The sequence below is a fragment of the Lynx rufus genome, unplaced genomic scaffold (genome assembly GCF_022079265.1).
Source record: "Lynx rufus isolate CCGP_SWC_20201006 ecotype Redwood Valley unplaced genomic scaffold, mLynRuf1.p SCAF_6, whole genome shotgun sequence".
Classification (NCBI taxonomy): domain Eukaryota; kingdom Metazoa; phylum Chordata; class Mammalia; order Carnivora; family Felidae; genus Lynx; species Lynx rufus.
The window spans coordinates 125,496,668-125,510,902 of record NW_025814878.1 but is presented as its reverse complement, the minus strand read 5'-3'; the positions used below and the strand labels follow the sequence as shown (position 1 = coordinate 125,510,902).

The 14,235-nt window shown below is 43.5% G+C and overlaps 1 protein-coding gene and 1 non-coding gene across 4 annotated transcripts in view; both read right to left on the bottom strand.

Moving 5' to 3' along the window:
• Positions 1-223: 223 nt before the first annotated feature.
• DSP (desmoplakin) overlaps positions 224-14,235 on the bottom strand; it is a 47,982-nt gene continuing 33,970 nt past the window's right edge. Inside the window, exons 15-24 of one of the 3 annotated variants that reach the window (XM_047102714.1) lie at positions 13,982-14,208; positions 12,932-13,098; positions 12,331-12,469; positions 11,601-11,794; positions 10,382-10,544; positions 9,614-9,697; positions 8,709-8,816; positions 7,804-7,902; positions 4,464-6,758; positions 224-3,472 (exon numbers count right to left, since the gene is read on the bottom strand). In XM_047102714.1, the coding sequence (XP_046958670.1) occupies positions 224-3,472; positions 4,464-6,758; positions 7,804-7,902; positions 8,709-8,816; positions 9,614-9,697; positions 10,382-10,544; positions 11,601-11,794; positions 12,331-12,469; positions 12,932-13,098; positions 13,982-14,208 (6,725 nt within the window). The remainder of the gene's footprint in view (positions 3,473-4,463; positions 6,759-7,803; positions 7,903-8,708; positions 8,817-9,613; positions 9,698-10,381; positions 10,545-11,600; positions 11,795-12,330; positions 12,470-12,931; positions 13,099-13,981; positions 14,209-14,235) is intronic. The other 2 variants (XM_047102715.1, XM_047102716.1) reach the window with 2 other exon arrangements.
• Positions 9,457-9,563, bottom strand: LOC124529455 (U6 spliceosomal RNA). Its single transcript, XR_006966352.1, has one exon. It is a non-coding gene; the product is annotated as a U6 spliceosomal RNA (small nuclear RNA).

Here is a 14,235-nt window from a genome sequence, read left to right as displayed (position 1 = left end):
CAACTGATTACCATTTCAGACACACTACATCCAGTGTATTAGATATGTTAGATGAGCTGAGAAGATAAAAAGCCAGAACAGTATTTGATTTCAACCAAGGTTATATCTTCCTAATCATTGAAACTCTATCACTATACTGCAAGCACTAGGTTTTCTTTTGTTAGTATTTAGTAAAGTGAAAATTCACATAAGTGAAGCCAAGGAAGTAGCAACTAACTGACTACTAGTGCCCAATAGAGCTACTGCTAAAGGAGTAGGAGTAAGAGTAGGAAGAATTGCCTGTTGCATCAAAGCTTCCTCTCCGGGACCCACTTCGGGAACCAGAGCGAGAGCCGGAGCGGGAGCCGGAGCGGGAGCCAGAGCGGGAGCCCGATCGGGAGCCTGGGGCAGAAGACATGTTGTAAGGGCTAGGCAAGCCCTTGGAAGAAACAGAGGCGGCCTCCAGAAGGCGTAGGCCAGTGATATCTTCCACCATGGAGCGATTCATGGCATCCTTATAGGATATTTTTAATTTGGTTTTGGGGCAGGTCAGGATTTTGGCATAGCTGCTGGTGTCTTGCAGCCTCTGAGCTGCTCGGCCGTCGATGAATCCTTTCCTGATGGCTTCTTCCGTGCTTATCCTCCCATGCACTTCTGGGTCAACAAGGCCTCCAGTGAGGTATTGGAACTCCAGAAAGCGCTGACCTGCCTCATAGGGGAGCCATTTTTCTTTTACTGCCTCTGCTGCTGACATCTTCTTCTTTCCCTTCACACCTTCAAAGCCAATGAAGGCTTTCTGAGCGGGCTTCAGCCTGGTGGCCATATCTTGGTCAATCAGGCCCTGAGAGACTGCATCCTGAAGTGAGAGCTTCTGACCACTGGTTGGGTGGATGATGCCACCTGTGCAAGCCTGAGCTTCCAGAAGCCTCTGACCAGTGATGCTATCGACAATGCCCCGCTCTATTCCCTCTGTAATGGAGATCTTCTCTAGGTTTTCTGTGTCAAAGATGGCTGCAATGGGGCTTGATTCTTCCAGGGGGTCAGACAGAGAGCTGCTCCTGATGGTTATGTTCCTGACACTGGATATGGTAGAAATCTTACTTACTGACTCATGTCGGCTGTTGCTGAAAACATCGTCACTGATGCCACCACCTATGCCGCTGCTGTTGCCCACTCCATTTTTCAAGGAGATCATATCAGCAAACTGAGTGAGGCTGAGGCTGCCAGATCGGTACTGATCAAAGAACTTCCTGTCAATGAGGCCCTTGTCAATAGCCTCTTGAATATCATACTGACTGCCTGTCTTCCTGTCTACCAGGACCACCCTGGTGGAGCCGTCAGATCCAGTGATGGTTATTTCTTCCCACTCGCACTCCTGCTCACACAGTTCTCTGAAGGTTTCATAATCTATAAGGCCCTTCTTGTAGGCCTCCTGAACAGACATCTCCTTGTTGGTCTCTGGGTCAACGATGACCACTCGGCGCTTCCTGAGGGTATTCTTTTGTGATGTCTGCACCTCTTTCTTCTTTTCTTTCAGGGGCAGAAGACAGAGCCCTGTTTCTTCATCCTTGATGCATCTTTCTTTTAGCTGAAGATAGGTAAGATTTTCTTCTGTGTTGGGGTCAAAGAATCCTTTTGTATCGTCACTTGGATCAGAGAGAATCTCACTGAGCTCCTCATTAAAGTAGCCCCTCTTGTACGCCATGTCAACTGGCAGGCGATGGCTCTCCTTCGGGTCGATGATCCCCCCGGTTGCAATCTGTGCTTCCAATAAACGAATGCCATGGCCCTTTTCAATGAGTTCCTTGTTCATGGCTTGGAACAAAGAGATGATGTTTCCCGTTTCAGGATCATTATATCCGGTGACAGCTCGTTCTGCAGACAGGAGCTTCTCTTTGAACTCAATACCCACCAGGCCTCTTTTGTAGGCTTCTTCCACCGGTAGCCTCAAGTTGCTAACAGGATCCACTATAAAGCCAGTAGCTGCTTGGGCTTCCAGCAACTCCAGGGCAGTACCAGGTCGGACCAAGCCAATTTTCATGGCCTCATAAATGCCAAGCTTCTGTTTCGTGGTCTCATTGTATATGCCCGCTATGCAACTTGAACCCTGAAGGAAGTCTTTAATTCTCTCGCCAACCTCATCATAAGAAATCTGACCTGATTCCAGTTCATTTACAGTGGATGGTCTCAATATACCAGAATCCACCAGCTCAGAGACGGTCACCTGTTGTCTGATTCCTTGGAAGGACATACTTCTCTTCTGCACTGACAACAGGAGCAGACCAGTGTGTGGTTCGATTCTGCACCGTTCTCTCAGCTGCATGTAACTGACCTTCTTTTTGGTGACTGGATCCACAAAGTTCTTCTGACTATCTCGGGGATCATTCAAGGACCGATACAAATCCCTGTCAATCAGCCCACGGGCCAAGGCTACATCTTTCGGCAAAAAGACGCTATTCACGGGGTCCACCACACCCCCTGAAGCAATCTGGGCTTCCAGCAGGCGCATTCCGGTTTCTCTATCAATCAGATTTTTCTTGATGGCTTCTGAAACAGATACGGTCTTGCCTGAAAACGGATCGTCGAAACCAGTGATAGCTTTCTCTGCTGTGTATATCTGTTGACGGTCATCGAAGTCGATGAGGTCCCGAGCGATCGCGTTGTCAACGGTCAGCTTCTCATTCCTATGGGGATCAATTATACCGCCTGTAGCTGCCTGGGCTTCCAGGAGCATGACTGTGGATTCCGGGGTGATTAATTTCTTCCTTTTGGCCTCTACCAGAGAGTACTTTTCCTTAGGGGAAGCAGATGCTCCAGCGATAGCCCCTGCACCCCGAAGGAAAGGCTGGATTTCAGAAGCAACTTCTTCCACGGACTTTTTCCCCTTCAGCAGTTTGTCCAAGGTTGTTTTGTCAATTAGCTGGCACTCATAGAGCTGCATGGCCGTTACCTTCTTCCTCAGTCCATCAAACACCAGCTTTGAGGAGTCAACCGTCCACTCATATTCTGTCTGGGTCTCCCGATGGGACCCATAGGGGCGCTGCTTGAGTTTGTCGATTTCCCTCTGAAGTCGGGAGCGCTCTGTTTCCAGCTGTGACTGCGTCTCCCTGGTGGAGTCCTCCAACTTGCGCCTGTACCGCTCCTCAATCCTCTTGATCTCTGCCTGGAGTCTTTCGATCTCACTCCTAAGGCTGTTCTTCTCTCTCTCACTCTTTTCTCTTTCCGACTCGATCTTCCTAATCGTCTCTTCCTTGCGGGAGTACTGGGTTTTCCACTGATTGAGGTCATTCTGGATTTGCTGTTTCTCACACTCGAGGCGTTGTTTCACCCTGCTTTCCGCATCCAGCGTTGCTTTCGCGCGAGTGAGCTCATCCTCCAGCCTCTGCAGCCTGCTCTTGTCTTGCTCCAGAACTTTGATTTTCACTAGAAGGCTCTCTCTTTCCTGCACCACCTGAGTGCACTGGTTCTTTGATTCCTGAATCCGATTAGATGCCTAGAATTTAAAAAGAAAGAAATGGGAAGAAATAACGTTTTGATCGTATCATAGGGTTATAATTCCTCTTTTCCTACACTTAAAAAATAAAACTTAGTTTGAACTTCCTCTATTTTCCCTGGATATACTGCTATTTTGTTATCTTATAAATTATGAAAAAAAAATTCTGTAGAGGTATGTTGCCACTTTGATAAATGGCATCATACTTACTTTTTTTTTTAGAAGGAACTAGGAGAAGTTATAGACCTGTCTTACTCTTAACAGAAATAACGGTTTGAAAAAATATGGGGAATTTTGTCCCAGGTTATCACACCTGCTATACCTACATCTCCCCTCTTACAGCTATACTAACATGTTTAATAAAACAAAATAAATCTATGGGCATATACACACCCTACACCCAGCCCCACACAAATATTGTCTATAGAAGTCAAACGTATTAGAACTTAAAGAAGGTATTTTTAAACTAGGGGTTAAAAGAAAAGCCTAGCAAAAACAAACACATCAGGGTCGTGATCAAAAGAGAACATGTCATGCATGCAGAAAAGCCGTGTAAGCAAGCAAGAAAAAGTGATTTCAAAATTGCATAGACAATACCTTTACCATGGCTTTTATTTAGGAAAATTTTAATGAAAAAAATGCAGGTCATAGCTCGCTAAGTAAGAGCTATCTTCTAGAAAACAGACTGGAATAGTCAGAGGACAAGCTCTCAGGTGTTAAACCTGATGGTGTGCTAAAGTTTGAAAAGCACGGCCAAACAGAGGTGACACACAGATTGGTATTGATGCGGGAACAGGACAGAAGGGCAAAGAGGGCAAATTGCTTTCAAGCAGTGGCCTGGGTTATGACAGCTAGTAGTACAGCAATAAGGAGAAAAATTAGACTTTCTGTAAGTGGCCATCCCAGTTAGCAGGAGCACAGCTAAGATGAGATGAAAATGGAGGGAATTATTTGAAGGACAGGGAAGCTGTGATCAAATATTTGTGAATACCTCTAAAGCCTGCTTTTGGAATTTCTCAATTTCCTGTCTCAAATTTTCCCTCTCTCTCTGTAAATCATTAATCAGCCCCTGCAGTTCCAGGGTCCGGTTGTTGCTGATCTGCAGCTGGCTCCTGAGTTCAGAGATGGTTGCATTTCTATCGCTATCCGCCTCGCTCCGGCTCCTCCTGAGGTCGTCGTATTCCAGCCTCAGGTTCCGAAGCTCCTCCTCCAACATCAAGTGCTCCTTGGTCAGGTTCTCCGTGAGAGACTGCAGCCTCTCGATTTCTATCTTGCTTTCATTTAAGCTCCTGCTTTTATCCTCTATCGCCTTCTGGAAATGCTCGTTCCTCAGGTGAGCCTGTTTGACGTTCTCTTGTTCCTGCAGCAGCTGGCGTCTCAGGGCCTCGACCTCCGCGGAGAGCCTTCTCAGCTCTTCCTGGGTCCTCTGCTTGTCCCTCAGGTGACCGTCCAACACGTCCCTCTGCTGCCGGAGGTCGTCCTCGCTCCGTTTCTTAATGATGGATGCTTGCTCCAGCTGCTGGGTCAGGCTGGTGATTTTTATCGCCTGCTCTTTCAGAGACCTCCTCATGCCTTCCAGCTCCTCCTCCAGCTTCTTCCTCTTCAAGGAGTCTTCCGAGGCGGTCCTCCTCAGCCGATTCAGCTCCTCCTCCACCTTCTGCTTCTGCAGCTGCAGGTCCTTCAGAGAACTCTGGAATCTCGTGATGTCCTGGTCCTTCACAGCCCTCTCCTGGGACACCCGCTCGTAGTCGATCCTCAGGCGCGTGAGCTCTTGCTCCTGAACCTTCAGCTTGCTTATCGTCTCCGTCGCGCTATTATTTGCTTTCTGCAGATCATACTGGGCCCTCTGTAATTTAGCGTTCTCCTCTTCCAGGCGTTTCCGTTCACTGGTTTCCGTTTCTATCAGTTGTTTTAACCTCTCGATCTCCTTGTTTTTATCCTGGATGGTCTTGGCGGCATCATCGAGCGACTGCTTGTATCTCAGGCTCTCTTCCGTCCGCATCTGAGTGACCTGCCTCAGCTCAATCTCCAGCTGCTGTTTCCTCTGCGACACCTCCGAGCCCGTGGCCTTTTGCTGTTGGACGTCTTCTTCGACCCTCCTGAGGTTCTCGGTGGTCTGGGCTAACGTGTTCTTCAGTCGCTTTACTTCCTCGGATAGGCTGCGGTTTTCTCTGGTGAGGCTGTCGATCTGGGCTCGGTAGCCACTGGTGTCCTCTTCCTTCTGCATGGTGAGCTGGTGGATGGTGGTCTTGGTGATGTTGATCTCAGTCTCGAACTGGTTTTTTAAGCTGATGATTTCCTCGTCGTAATTGTTCCTTACCTTAGCCAGTTCATTTTCATATTCCCAGCGGCGCTTGGCCTCCTCCTGAAACTCAGCTTTGAGTCTCTCAATCTCCTTGTTTTTGTCCTGAATGGTCTTTGCAGCCTCTTCCAGGGACTGTTTGTGCCGAGCATTGTCCTCGGAGCGCTGCTGGATGACCTGCTTAAGCTCCATCTCCAGATGCTGCTTCTTCTGCATCATCTCGGAGCCACAGGCTTTTTGCTGCAGGGCATCTTCTTCGGCCCGCCTCCGCTGCTCGGTGGTCTGCAGAATGCTGTCGTTGAGCCTGACGATCTCGTCCTTCAGATCTCGATTTTCCCTCGAGAGCCTATCAAGCTGGTTTCGGAGATTTTTGGAATCGTCCTCTTTTTGCATGGATATCTCCTTGATGGTGGTCTTCGTGATGTTAATCTCTGTTTCATACTTGTTCCTTAAATTACTCATCTCCTCATTATAGTGGTTTCTTACCTTTGCCAGCTCACTTTCATATTCTCTCTTCCGGGCGCCCTCCTCCTGCAGCAGAACCCTCAACCTTTCTATCTCGTACTCCTTCTCTTTGATGGCTTTCTCAGACTCCATTTTCTGCCAGCCAAGGCTCTCCTTTTCACACTGCCTTGCCTTCTGCAGCTGGTCATAGTCATTCTTCTGTTGGTCAAACCTGTCTTCCACGGCCTTCCGTCTTCGCTTCTCGTCCTCGATCTCATAGGTCAGCCTGGTGATCTTCTCGTTGAGTTCTTTTATTTGGCCGTAGCACTTGTCCAGGTTTTGCTTGGCCGACTTGCCGTCCAGCTCTGCCTGCCTCTTCAGCTCCTCCAGGCTCACAAGCTTGGCTTTGAACTGGGAACATTCCGCCTGGTACTTCTGCAGGTTCTGGTCCAGGAATTTGTTCTTATTGCAGTTTTCAGAGTTGGCATCTCGGGCCAGTCTGAGCTCCTCTTCCAAAACTTCAATCTTGGTGTTTTTCAGCTGCGGAAGTGAAATCAGAAATTAGGATGAAAGGAAAACCTCTCACGTCCTAAAAAAAGAAACAGTCTTTTCCCCCCTCCCAGACCATTGTGTGTTCTCGTGTCTCTTCCCACACCTGCACATGTGCACACGCACACCACACACATAAGCACACATAGAAAGAGTGACACAAAGCAAAAGCTACTGGACAAAACCCCACGAAATCTGTATTCTCGTCGTAATTCTTCCATCAACTGCCTGTATGATCTTAGCAAATAATACAGCGTCTTTGAGGTTCCCCTGCCTCGTGTGTAAATGAGGTGATTTCTTCCAAGATCAAAAGCTTAAGATTTCATAAGTTACGTTTCCTTTATTTCAAGGTATTAAATTTCCATACAAACTCAATGCATGTATTGGAAATAATGAGTAAATTAAACAATCAGATGTTTTCAATGTTGATAAAAACATCAAAATTTGATAAAGCAAATCTGTATGTTGATAAAAAAATACAAATCCAGCCAGTCCAGGATGTTCTCTTCCTTAATTTAAAAAACACACGGGGCACCCGGGTGGCCCAGTTGGTTAAGCATCCGACTTCGGCTCAGGTCATGATCTCATAGTTAGCACTGGGCTCTGTGCTGACAGCTGGGAGCCTGAAGCCTGTTTCAGATTCTATCTGTCTGTCTGTCTGTCTGTCTCTCTCTCTGCCCCTCCCCCACTTATGCTCTGTGTCTCTCTCCCAAATATAAATAAACATAAAAAAGAGAGAGAGAGAGAGAGAAAACACACACAAACAAAAAAAGCAAAATCCTTGACCAAACAGTAAATGAAATTAGTGGGTTTTTTTTGGTAAGGTAAAGCAGCTAGAATTTTGTAAATATCACCTAACTCCATTCAGAGCAGTGTCCTGAAGCACAGAACTAACCCCTGACTTTTGAACAAATTCTACAACAGTGAGTATATACCAGGGAGTATGTCCAGATCCATGTTCTAATGAGGCAGTAATAATAAGGTTCTATTCCATTTTCTTTTCCAATGCTCCAAGGAAATAAATTAAGTAAATTACCTTCAGATCTTCCAAACTCTTCAGCATCTCACTTAAGAACCTATAATAGTCTCCAGACCTTGTAAGTAGTTCTATGTATCGAGCATGCATATCTGCGGCCTTGCAAAAAAGGGGTGAAAGAAAAAAAGAAAAAAATAATTATTGCATTAAAAAAATGTCCCATGCAAGCTGACCATTTTGTTTCCGAAATCAATGAAATAGTGAAATTATAATTTAAGAGTGAATTCCTGGGGTGCCTGGGTGGCTCAGTTGGTTAAGTGTCTGATTCTTGATTTCAGCTCAGGTCACAATCTCATGGTTTGGGAGTTTGAGCCCTGCATCAGGCTCTGCACTGACAGTGCGGAACCTGCTTAGGATTCTCTCTCCCTCTCCCTCTCTGCCCCTCCCCTGCTCGCATACTCTCTCTCAAAAACAAATAAACACTTAAAAATTAACACAAATAAAGAGTGAACTCCCTTCCTTCATGTGTGCTAATTCCAAAATCTGGAAGCACCACAAAAGGCTAACAACATTGTATCCTATCCTTATCCCTCTAGAGTGTTTCCCCTAAACCATCTGATGGGTGATGTTCTCTGTCATCTTTGGGAAGAAGTTGTCTTTTAAAAATCGACTAGACATCTTCCACTTGTTAAAAGCTTCCCTCACTAAACCCAGAATTTAAGCCCAGTTTCTACCAAGATCCTTCTATATAAACAACAGATCCAGACTTCCACTAACCGCCTCCTAAAATCACTCCAGTATTGATGACTCCCACTAAAGGAGCATAACCTGCTATTAAACCCTTTGGGAGTGGAGACCCTATAACAAGGGGTGAATTCAGGGTCTGCAGGGAAGACAGGAAGAAGGCAGAGACAATGAAGGTGCAGGAGGGGCTGGCTCTAAGAAATACGTAATGATGTACAAACCTCTTGCAGAATCACCCCAGAGGGAGACTGAACCATGGTTCTCTTGATAGGTATGTTCAGTAGGGTTTCCAATCCTGAGGTGTATGATGCCAGCTGGAGTTCATAATCCTACAGAATAAAAGGTTTAAGACAAATATACTCAAGGAACTTCACAGAGTCACTGACAGCTACAATTTCATGGTTCTAAATCATCAAGCTGTGTTTCTCATGACCAACCCCAAAGGCTACCATGCATTCATAGTGTCCAAGTCACTAACATTACATTATTAAACCAAGGAGTACATCTTTATATGCTACAGGAAGATTTTTACCCATATTACCAGTGTAAAGAATGAAGACCAGGCACTTCACTGATATTGCCAATGTGCAATGAATTCAAATAAATGGATAACAAACTTTTCACGGTATGTTCAGGAGAGAACACATAAAAGCCACAATTGCTATCCTCGAGAAGTTTATACTCTTTCGAGTAAATCAGAAAATAATGCAGTTAATAATATATACTTTTAGGGGCGCCTGGGTGGCGCAGTCGGTTAAGCGTCCGACTTCAGCCAGGTCACGATCTCGCGGTCTGGGAGTTCGAGCCCCGCGTCAGGCTCTGGGCTGATGGCTCAGAGCCTGGAGCCTGTTTCCGATTCTGTGTCTCCCTCTCTCTCTGCCCCTCCCCCGTTCATGCTCTGTCTCTCTCTGTCCCAAAAATAAATAAACGTTGAAAAAAATTAAAAAAAATAATAATAATATATACTTTTAAAATATGGAACACTTCACAAATGTGCATGTCATTCTTACACAAGAACCATGCTAATATTCTCTGTATCATTCCAGTTTTAGTAGGTGTGCTGCCAAAGCAAGCACTTACCATTATTCTTGATGAGATGCCAACATTCTTTGTGAAACGAACATACCTTAATCGAATTTGCACAAAGTTCGGCGATTTTCTGTACTTCATCTGATTTGTCTCGCTTGCCACAGATTTCATTGTGCAAGTTCTAGACAAAAAGTAAAATATTTATAAGCGTTGAAGTATATAAATGTTTTTAAATAAATGCTATTTCACTGCTGAACAACTGGTTTTCCACAGTTTATGACTACGTGCAGTGAACTCGTATTCTCACAGGTCAGCCTTAGAAGATGAGCATGTTTTTCCTTCAGAAGAGTAAGCAAGATCTTCAACTTCTTACTCTCTAAGAGGAATCTTTCAAATCTGTACACTTTTCTGATCCTATCACCTCAATTTATAAAGATACTTTACTACAATGTTACATTATTTCTTTTACAATTGATTTCCACGATGATTTCCTTTCAATATCTCAACTGTTTTTCCGCTGGGCCTTATGCAAGCATTCACCAAATGGACTAGTAATATCAAACACCACTTCAGGGTATTGGGTGACTCAGTCGGATAAACATCCGATTGTTGATTTCAGCTCAGGTCATGATCTCATGGTTCATGTCAGTCTCTGCACTGACAGCATGAAGCCTGCTTGGGATTCTCTCTCCCTCTCTGTCTCTGCCTCTTCCCTGCTCACGTTCTCACTCTCTCTCAGTAAATAAACATTTAAAAAAGTCTTTAAAAAAATATATAATTTCAAACCTAGACACTGCTATGAAAACTAGAGGAAAATACAGTGCACCCTCAATGTTATCTAAGGAAGCGACAAACTGGCTTGTACCTTCTGCTCATTCAAAAATCGCAGGACTGTGTTGGAATCACCAAACTTCATGGATTCTAAGGAATCCTGACGGCGTTTGGCATCATAGAGCCACTTGCAGAAGGCCTGATAGTTATCACGGTAATTCCTCAGTTGCTTGATTTGTTTCTCCAGGTCCCATAATCTGCAGAAGATAGATATGATAAAATCAGAAAAGCAGTGCTACTGGTCCTGAGAGTATTTAACAGAGTTATCATATGACCCAGTCATTCCACCTGCTGTATGCTCAAGAGAATTGAAAACATGCCTCCCTACAAAAAGTTATACATGAATTTTCATGGTGACATTTTTCATGATAGCCAAAAATCATGAATGAATGAAAGTAAAAAAATAAAATAAAATAAAATAAAATAAAATAAAATGTAGTAAGTATAGCTATACGATAGAATATTATTCAGTCATAAAAAGGAATGAAGTACTAAAACATGCTACACCAAGGATGAACCCTGAAAACATTATACTGAGTGGAAAAAACAGTCACAAAGGAGCACATGATATATGATCCCTTCATGTGAAATGTCTGGAATAGACAAATCTACGGAGACAGAGGAAAGACTGGTGGTTGTTTAGGGCTGGAGGATTGGGAGGTAATGGGAAATTAGTGATAATGGGTACGGGGCTCTTTTTTTAGCACAAAGAAAATGTTCTAGACATAGATTGCAGTGATGGTTACATAATTTTAAATATAATAAAATCCATTGGATTATACACTTTCAATGGGCAAATTGTATGAGATAGGAATTAGTTATCAATAAAGGTAAAAGCACTGTTAGTAAAATGAACTACTTGCAAAAGTGAAGAGACTTTTTAAACCCTCATTTGGAAGAAGGCATTTCTTTTGTAGAAGATTTAATTTTCTTAAATTTAAGAAGAACACTCACTCAAAACATCTACTCCTTCCAACAATCCTAGCAAGAGTTTATAGGGCCCAAAAGGGCCTGATCAATGGCTTCCACTATTTCCCTAAGAGCCTGGAGAGTACCTGGTATGGGTTGGTTCAAGCTTGGGTACCTGCTTCCCTCATTTGCAACAAAGCTGACTCCAGACAGTCCGTGAACAGAGCGCCTCTTATGCCTAACTTACACAGCAAACCAAACCACTGCTTTTAGAGTGACAAATTCAAGTGACGCTATCGTGGAACAACCAAATGGGAAGAAAGTAGGGAAGGAAGTTGGCACACCTGTAGTCTATCTGTTTGTCTATTTTTTGCCAGCGGTCTGTCAGCTGTGTGACTTTGTCACTGAACTTGCCCAGATCCAGGTCATAAAGTGGATATTGTTGTGAGGTTTGGGAGTGGATCTGCTGGGCTTTCTGCAGCTCTGTCTTCATGGTGGCCAACAATGACTTCTTCAAGTTCAAGTCATTTTTGATTTTCTGTCATGAGAGAAAGAAAGAGTACAAATTAATCTCTTGGAATATTTGTATCTTTAAGTGATAATCAAGCCAGAAAAATATATTTGCTGATTGCATTTCCCATTATTTATGTCAATAAATAGCTCCTTACTTATTAAGCTACCCCCTTAATAAAGGATTCAGTGTGTATATTTGTTTGAGAAATGCTAAATACCATACTCTATTCCATTCCTGAATAATTATAATACATATGAATATATTAAAGCAGAAGAAAAGTCCTATAGTGAAGAAACCAGTTCAATTATGTTTAACTCTGCATTCCCCAAACAAATCTCACCACAAATGAAATCCGCACATAGCTCCTAATAGTACACTCTAGAAGGCAGTGTGCTAGAGATAACGACAGATATCAACCATGTGTGGCTGATGAAATCCAGTAATCCTCAAACTCATGAAAACTTAGTGAAGCCTTGGATTTGGGTACTGAGTAGTCCTGCATGATTTCCCATAATACTGTTTATAACAGTGGTTATAAACTGAATAGAACTTTCAGTTACCTTCAGTCCGCAGCGGTAAGCTTCCACTTTATCCAGATCCAGGCACACGGTTTCCTCTTCAGTGAGTCTGGCTTCGTAAACCTTTAACATGTCTTCTGTCTGCAGGATAGCTTGGAGTAGAGCTCTTACTGTGCATAAGCTGTAAAGAGCAAAGGAGGCAAATAATATTGCCAGTGACGTAATTAGCCTTTGAACATTTGGCTCTTGCCACTATTAATTAAAGAAGCCGATAAAAATTTATTTTGCCTATTTCTAAGCTGCAGGAGCCATAAACTCCTCCCCCACCCCCCTGTATCATCTTTCAGACAGCCATTCTGCATTAATTGAAGAAGAATTCTAAGTCCTGACTCTTACATAATATATCTCAGCTGTAAAACACGTTAGGTTTCACAACAGTGGAATTAACATCTCAAAATTACTATCTCAAAAGCACAGTATCTACAAAAGTACTATCTCAAAATTACTATCTCAAAAGTCTGCAATGAACAGAAAAAACTGTAAGGCAAGACTGTAGTAAGTCAGGTATACAGAGCAAATGAAGTCTGACAAAATAAAGCTTGAGAAAAGCAAAACATCTGTGATAAATGTTAGGGGCGTTTACCTATTTAAGTAGCCATCTGTAACGCCATTGATATTTTCCAGTTTCTGAAACAGTCCAAATACTTCATTCTGTAAATAGCAGTATTTTTCTGAACCTCTGAAGTTAGCGAGCATATCTTTAAGCTGGTTGAGAACTTCAGCGATTGCCTGGGAATCATTCTGCACACTCTGTCAAAAAAGAAGAAAAGCTCTTGATTGAATTGTGTGAGTCTTATGATCATTTTTTGTCCTGACGAAGTCCACTAAATGGAAAAGACTCAAGAGATAGAGTTGACATTCCATTTCCTTCTTTGAGGAGCCTTATCAGCACTGTGTAAACATGGCCCTCTTACTCAGAATATATTATCTTAGATATCCCAATGCAGTGCACAGGCATGGCCGAGCAGGAAAGATCACAGGGCTGGGAGTTGACTACACTTGGGCCGTAGTCCCAGCTCTCTCTGTAGCTTTGAGGTTTTACCTCCCCCGACCAAACAAATCTCTCCATGTCAGTTTCCTGTCTATAAACAAAAATAATTCAGGGCACCTGGGTGACTTAGTCAGCTAAGCGTCCGACTCTTGGTCATAATCTCACAGTTTGTGAGTTCGAGCCCCACACCGGGCTTTGCACTGACAGGCTGCTTGGGATTCTCTCTCTCCACTTCTCCCCCACTCACTCACGCTCTATCTGTCTCTCTCAAAATAAACAACTAAACTGAAAAAAAAAAAAAATCTACTTGTTTAGCCCATATCATAGGTGGTTTCAGGCAGCAACCAAATTAATGTTTATGAAAACTTTAAAAATGAACAAAGTACTATGTGGGCACAAAGGAAAAATGCTGGAGTCTGATTCAATAATCCACAAACCAACATGAAGGTGTTTTAATCCCCAGCCTGGTAACCTTCTACAAATATGGAAGTAAGGGAAAGAAAAAAGGAAATCCTGCTAGAAGCCTGTTTTCTTGAAAATCAGTGCTCCTTGCCTATAAGTATTTAAACCAGGAGGGTTTTCTAATTAGCTTGCAGATAAATAATATACCCAGAATCGAACAAAATATCACCGGATGCCTACCTTCAGCTCATTTATTTTCACTGTGATGTGGTGCGTAGACCCTTGGTCTGCTAGCAGGATGTTCTTAAGGCTCATTCTGCCCTCACAGTGCTCCATCTGCCTGCGAATCTTCTGGAGCTCCATCAGCATCCATGTTTCCTGCTTGTCATGTTCTCTGTTGGTTTCAATCACTTTATTATGGTTGACATCTTGGCAGGAACCATGATGAGTGATTTCAGTTGTGGTTACTGTAAAAATATGTTAGGACCACAAAA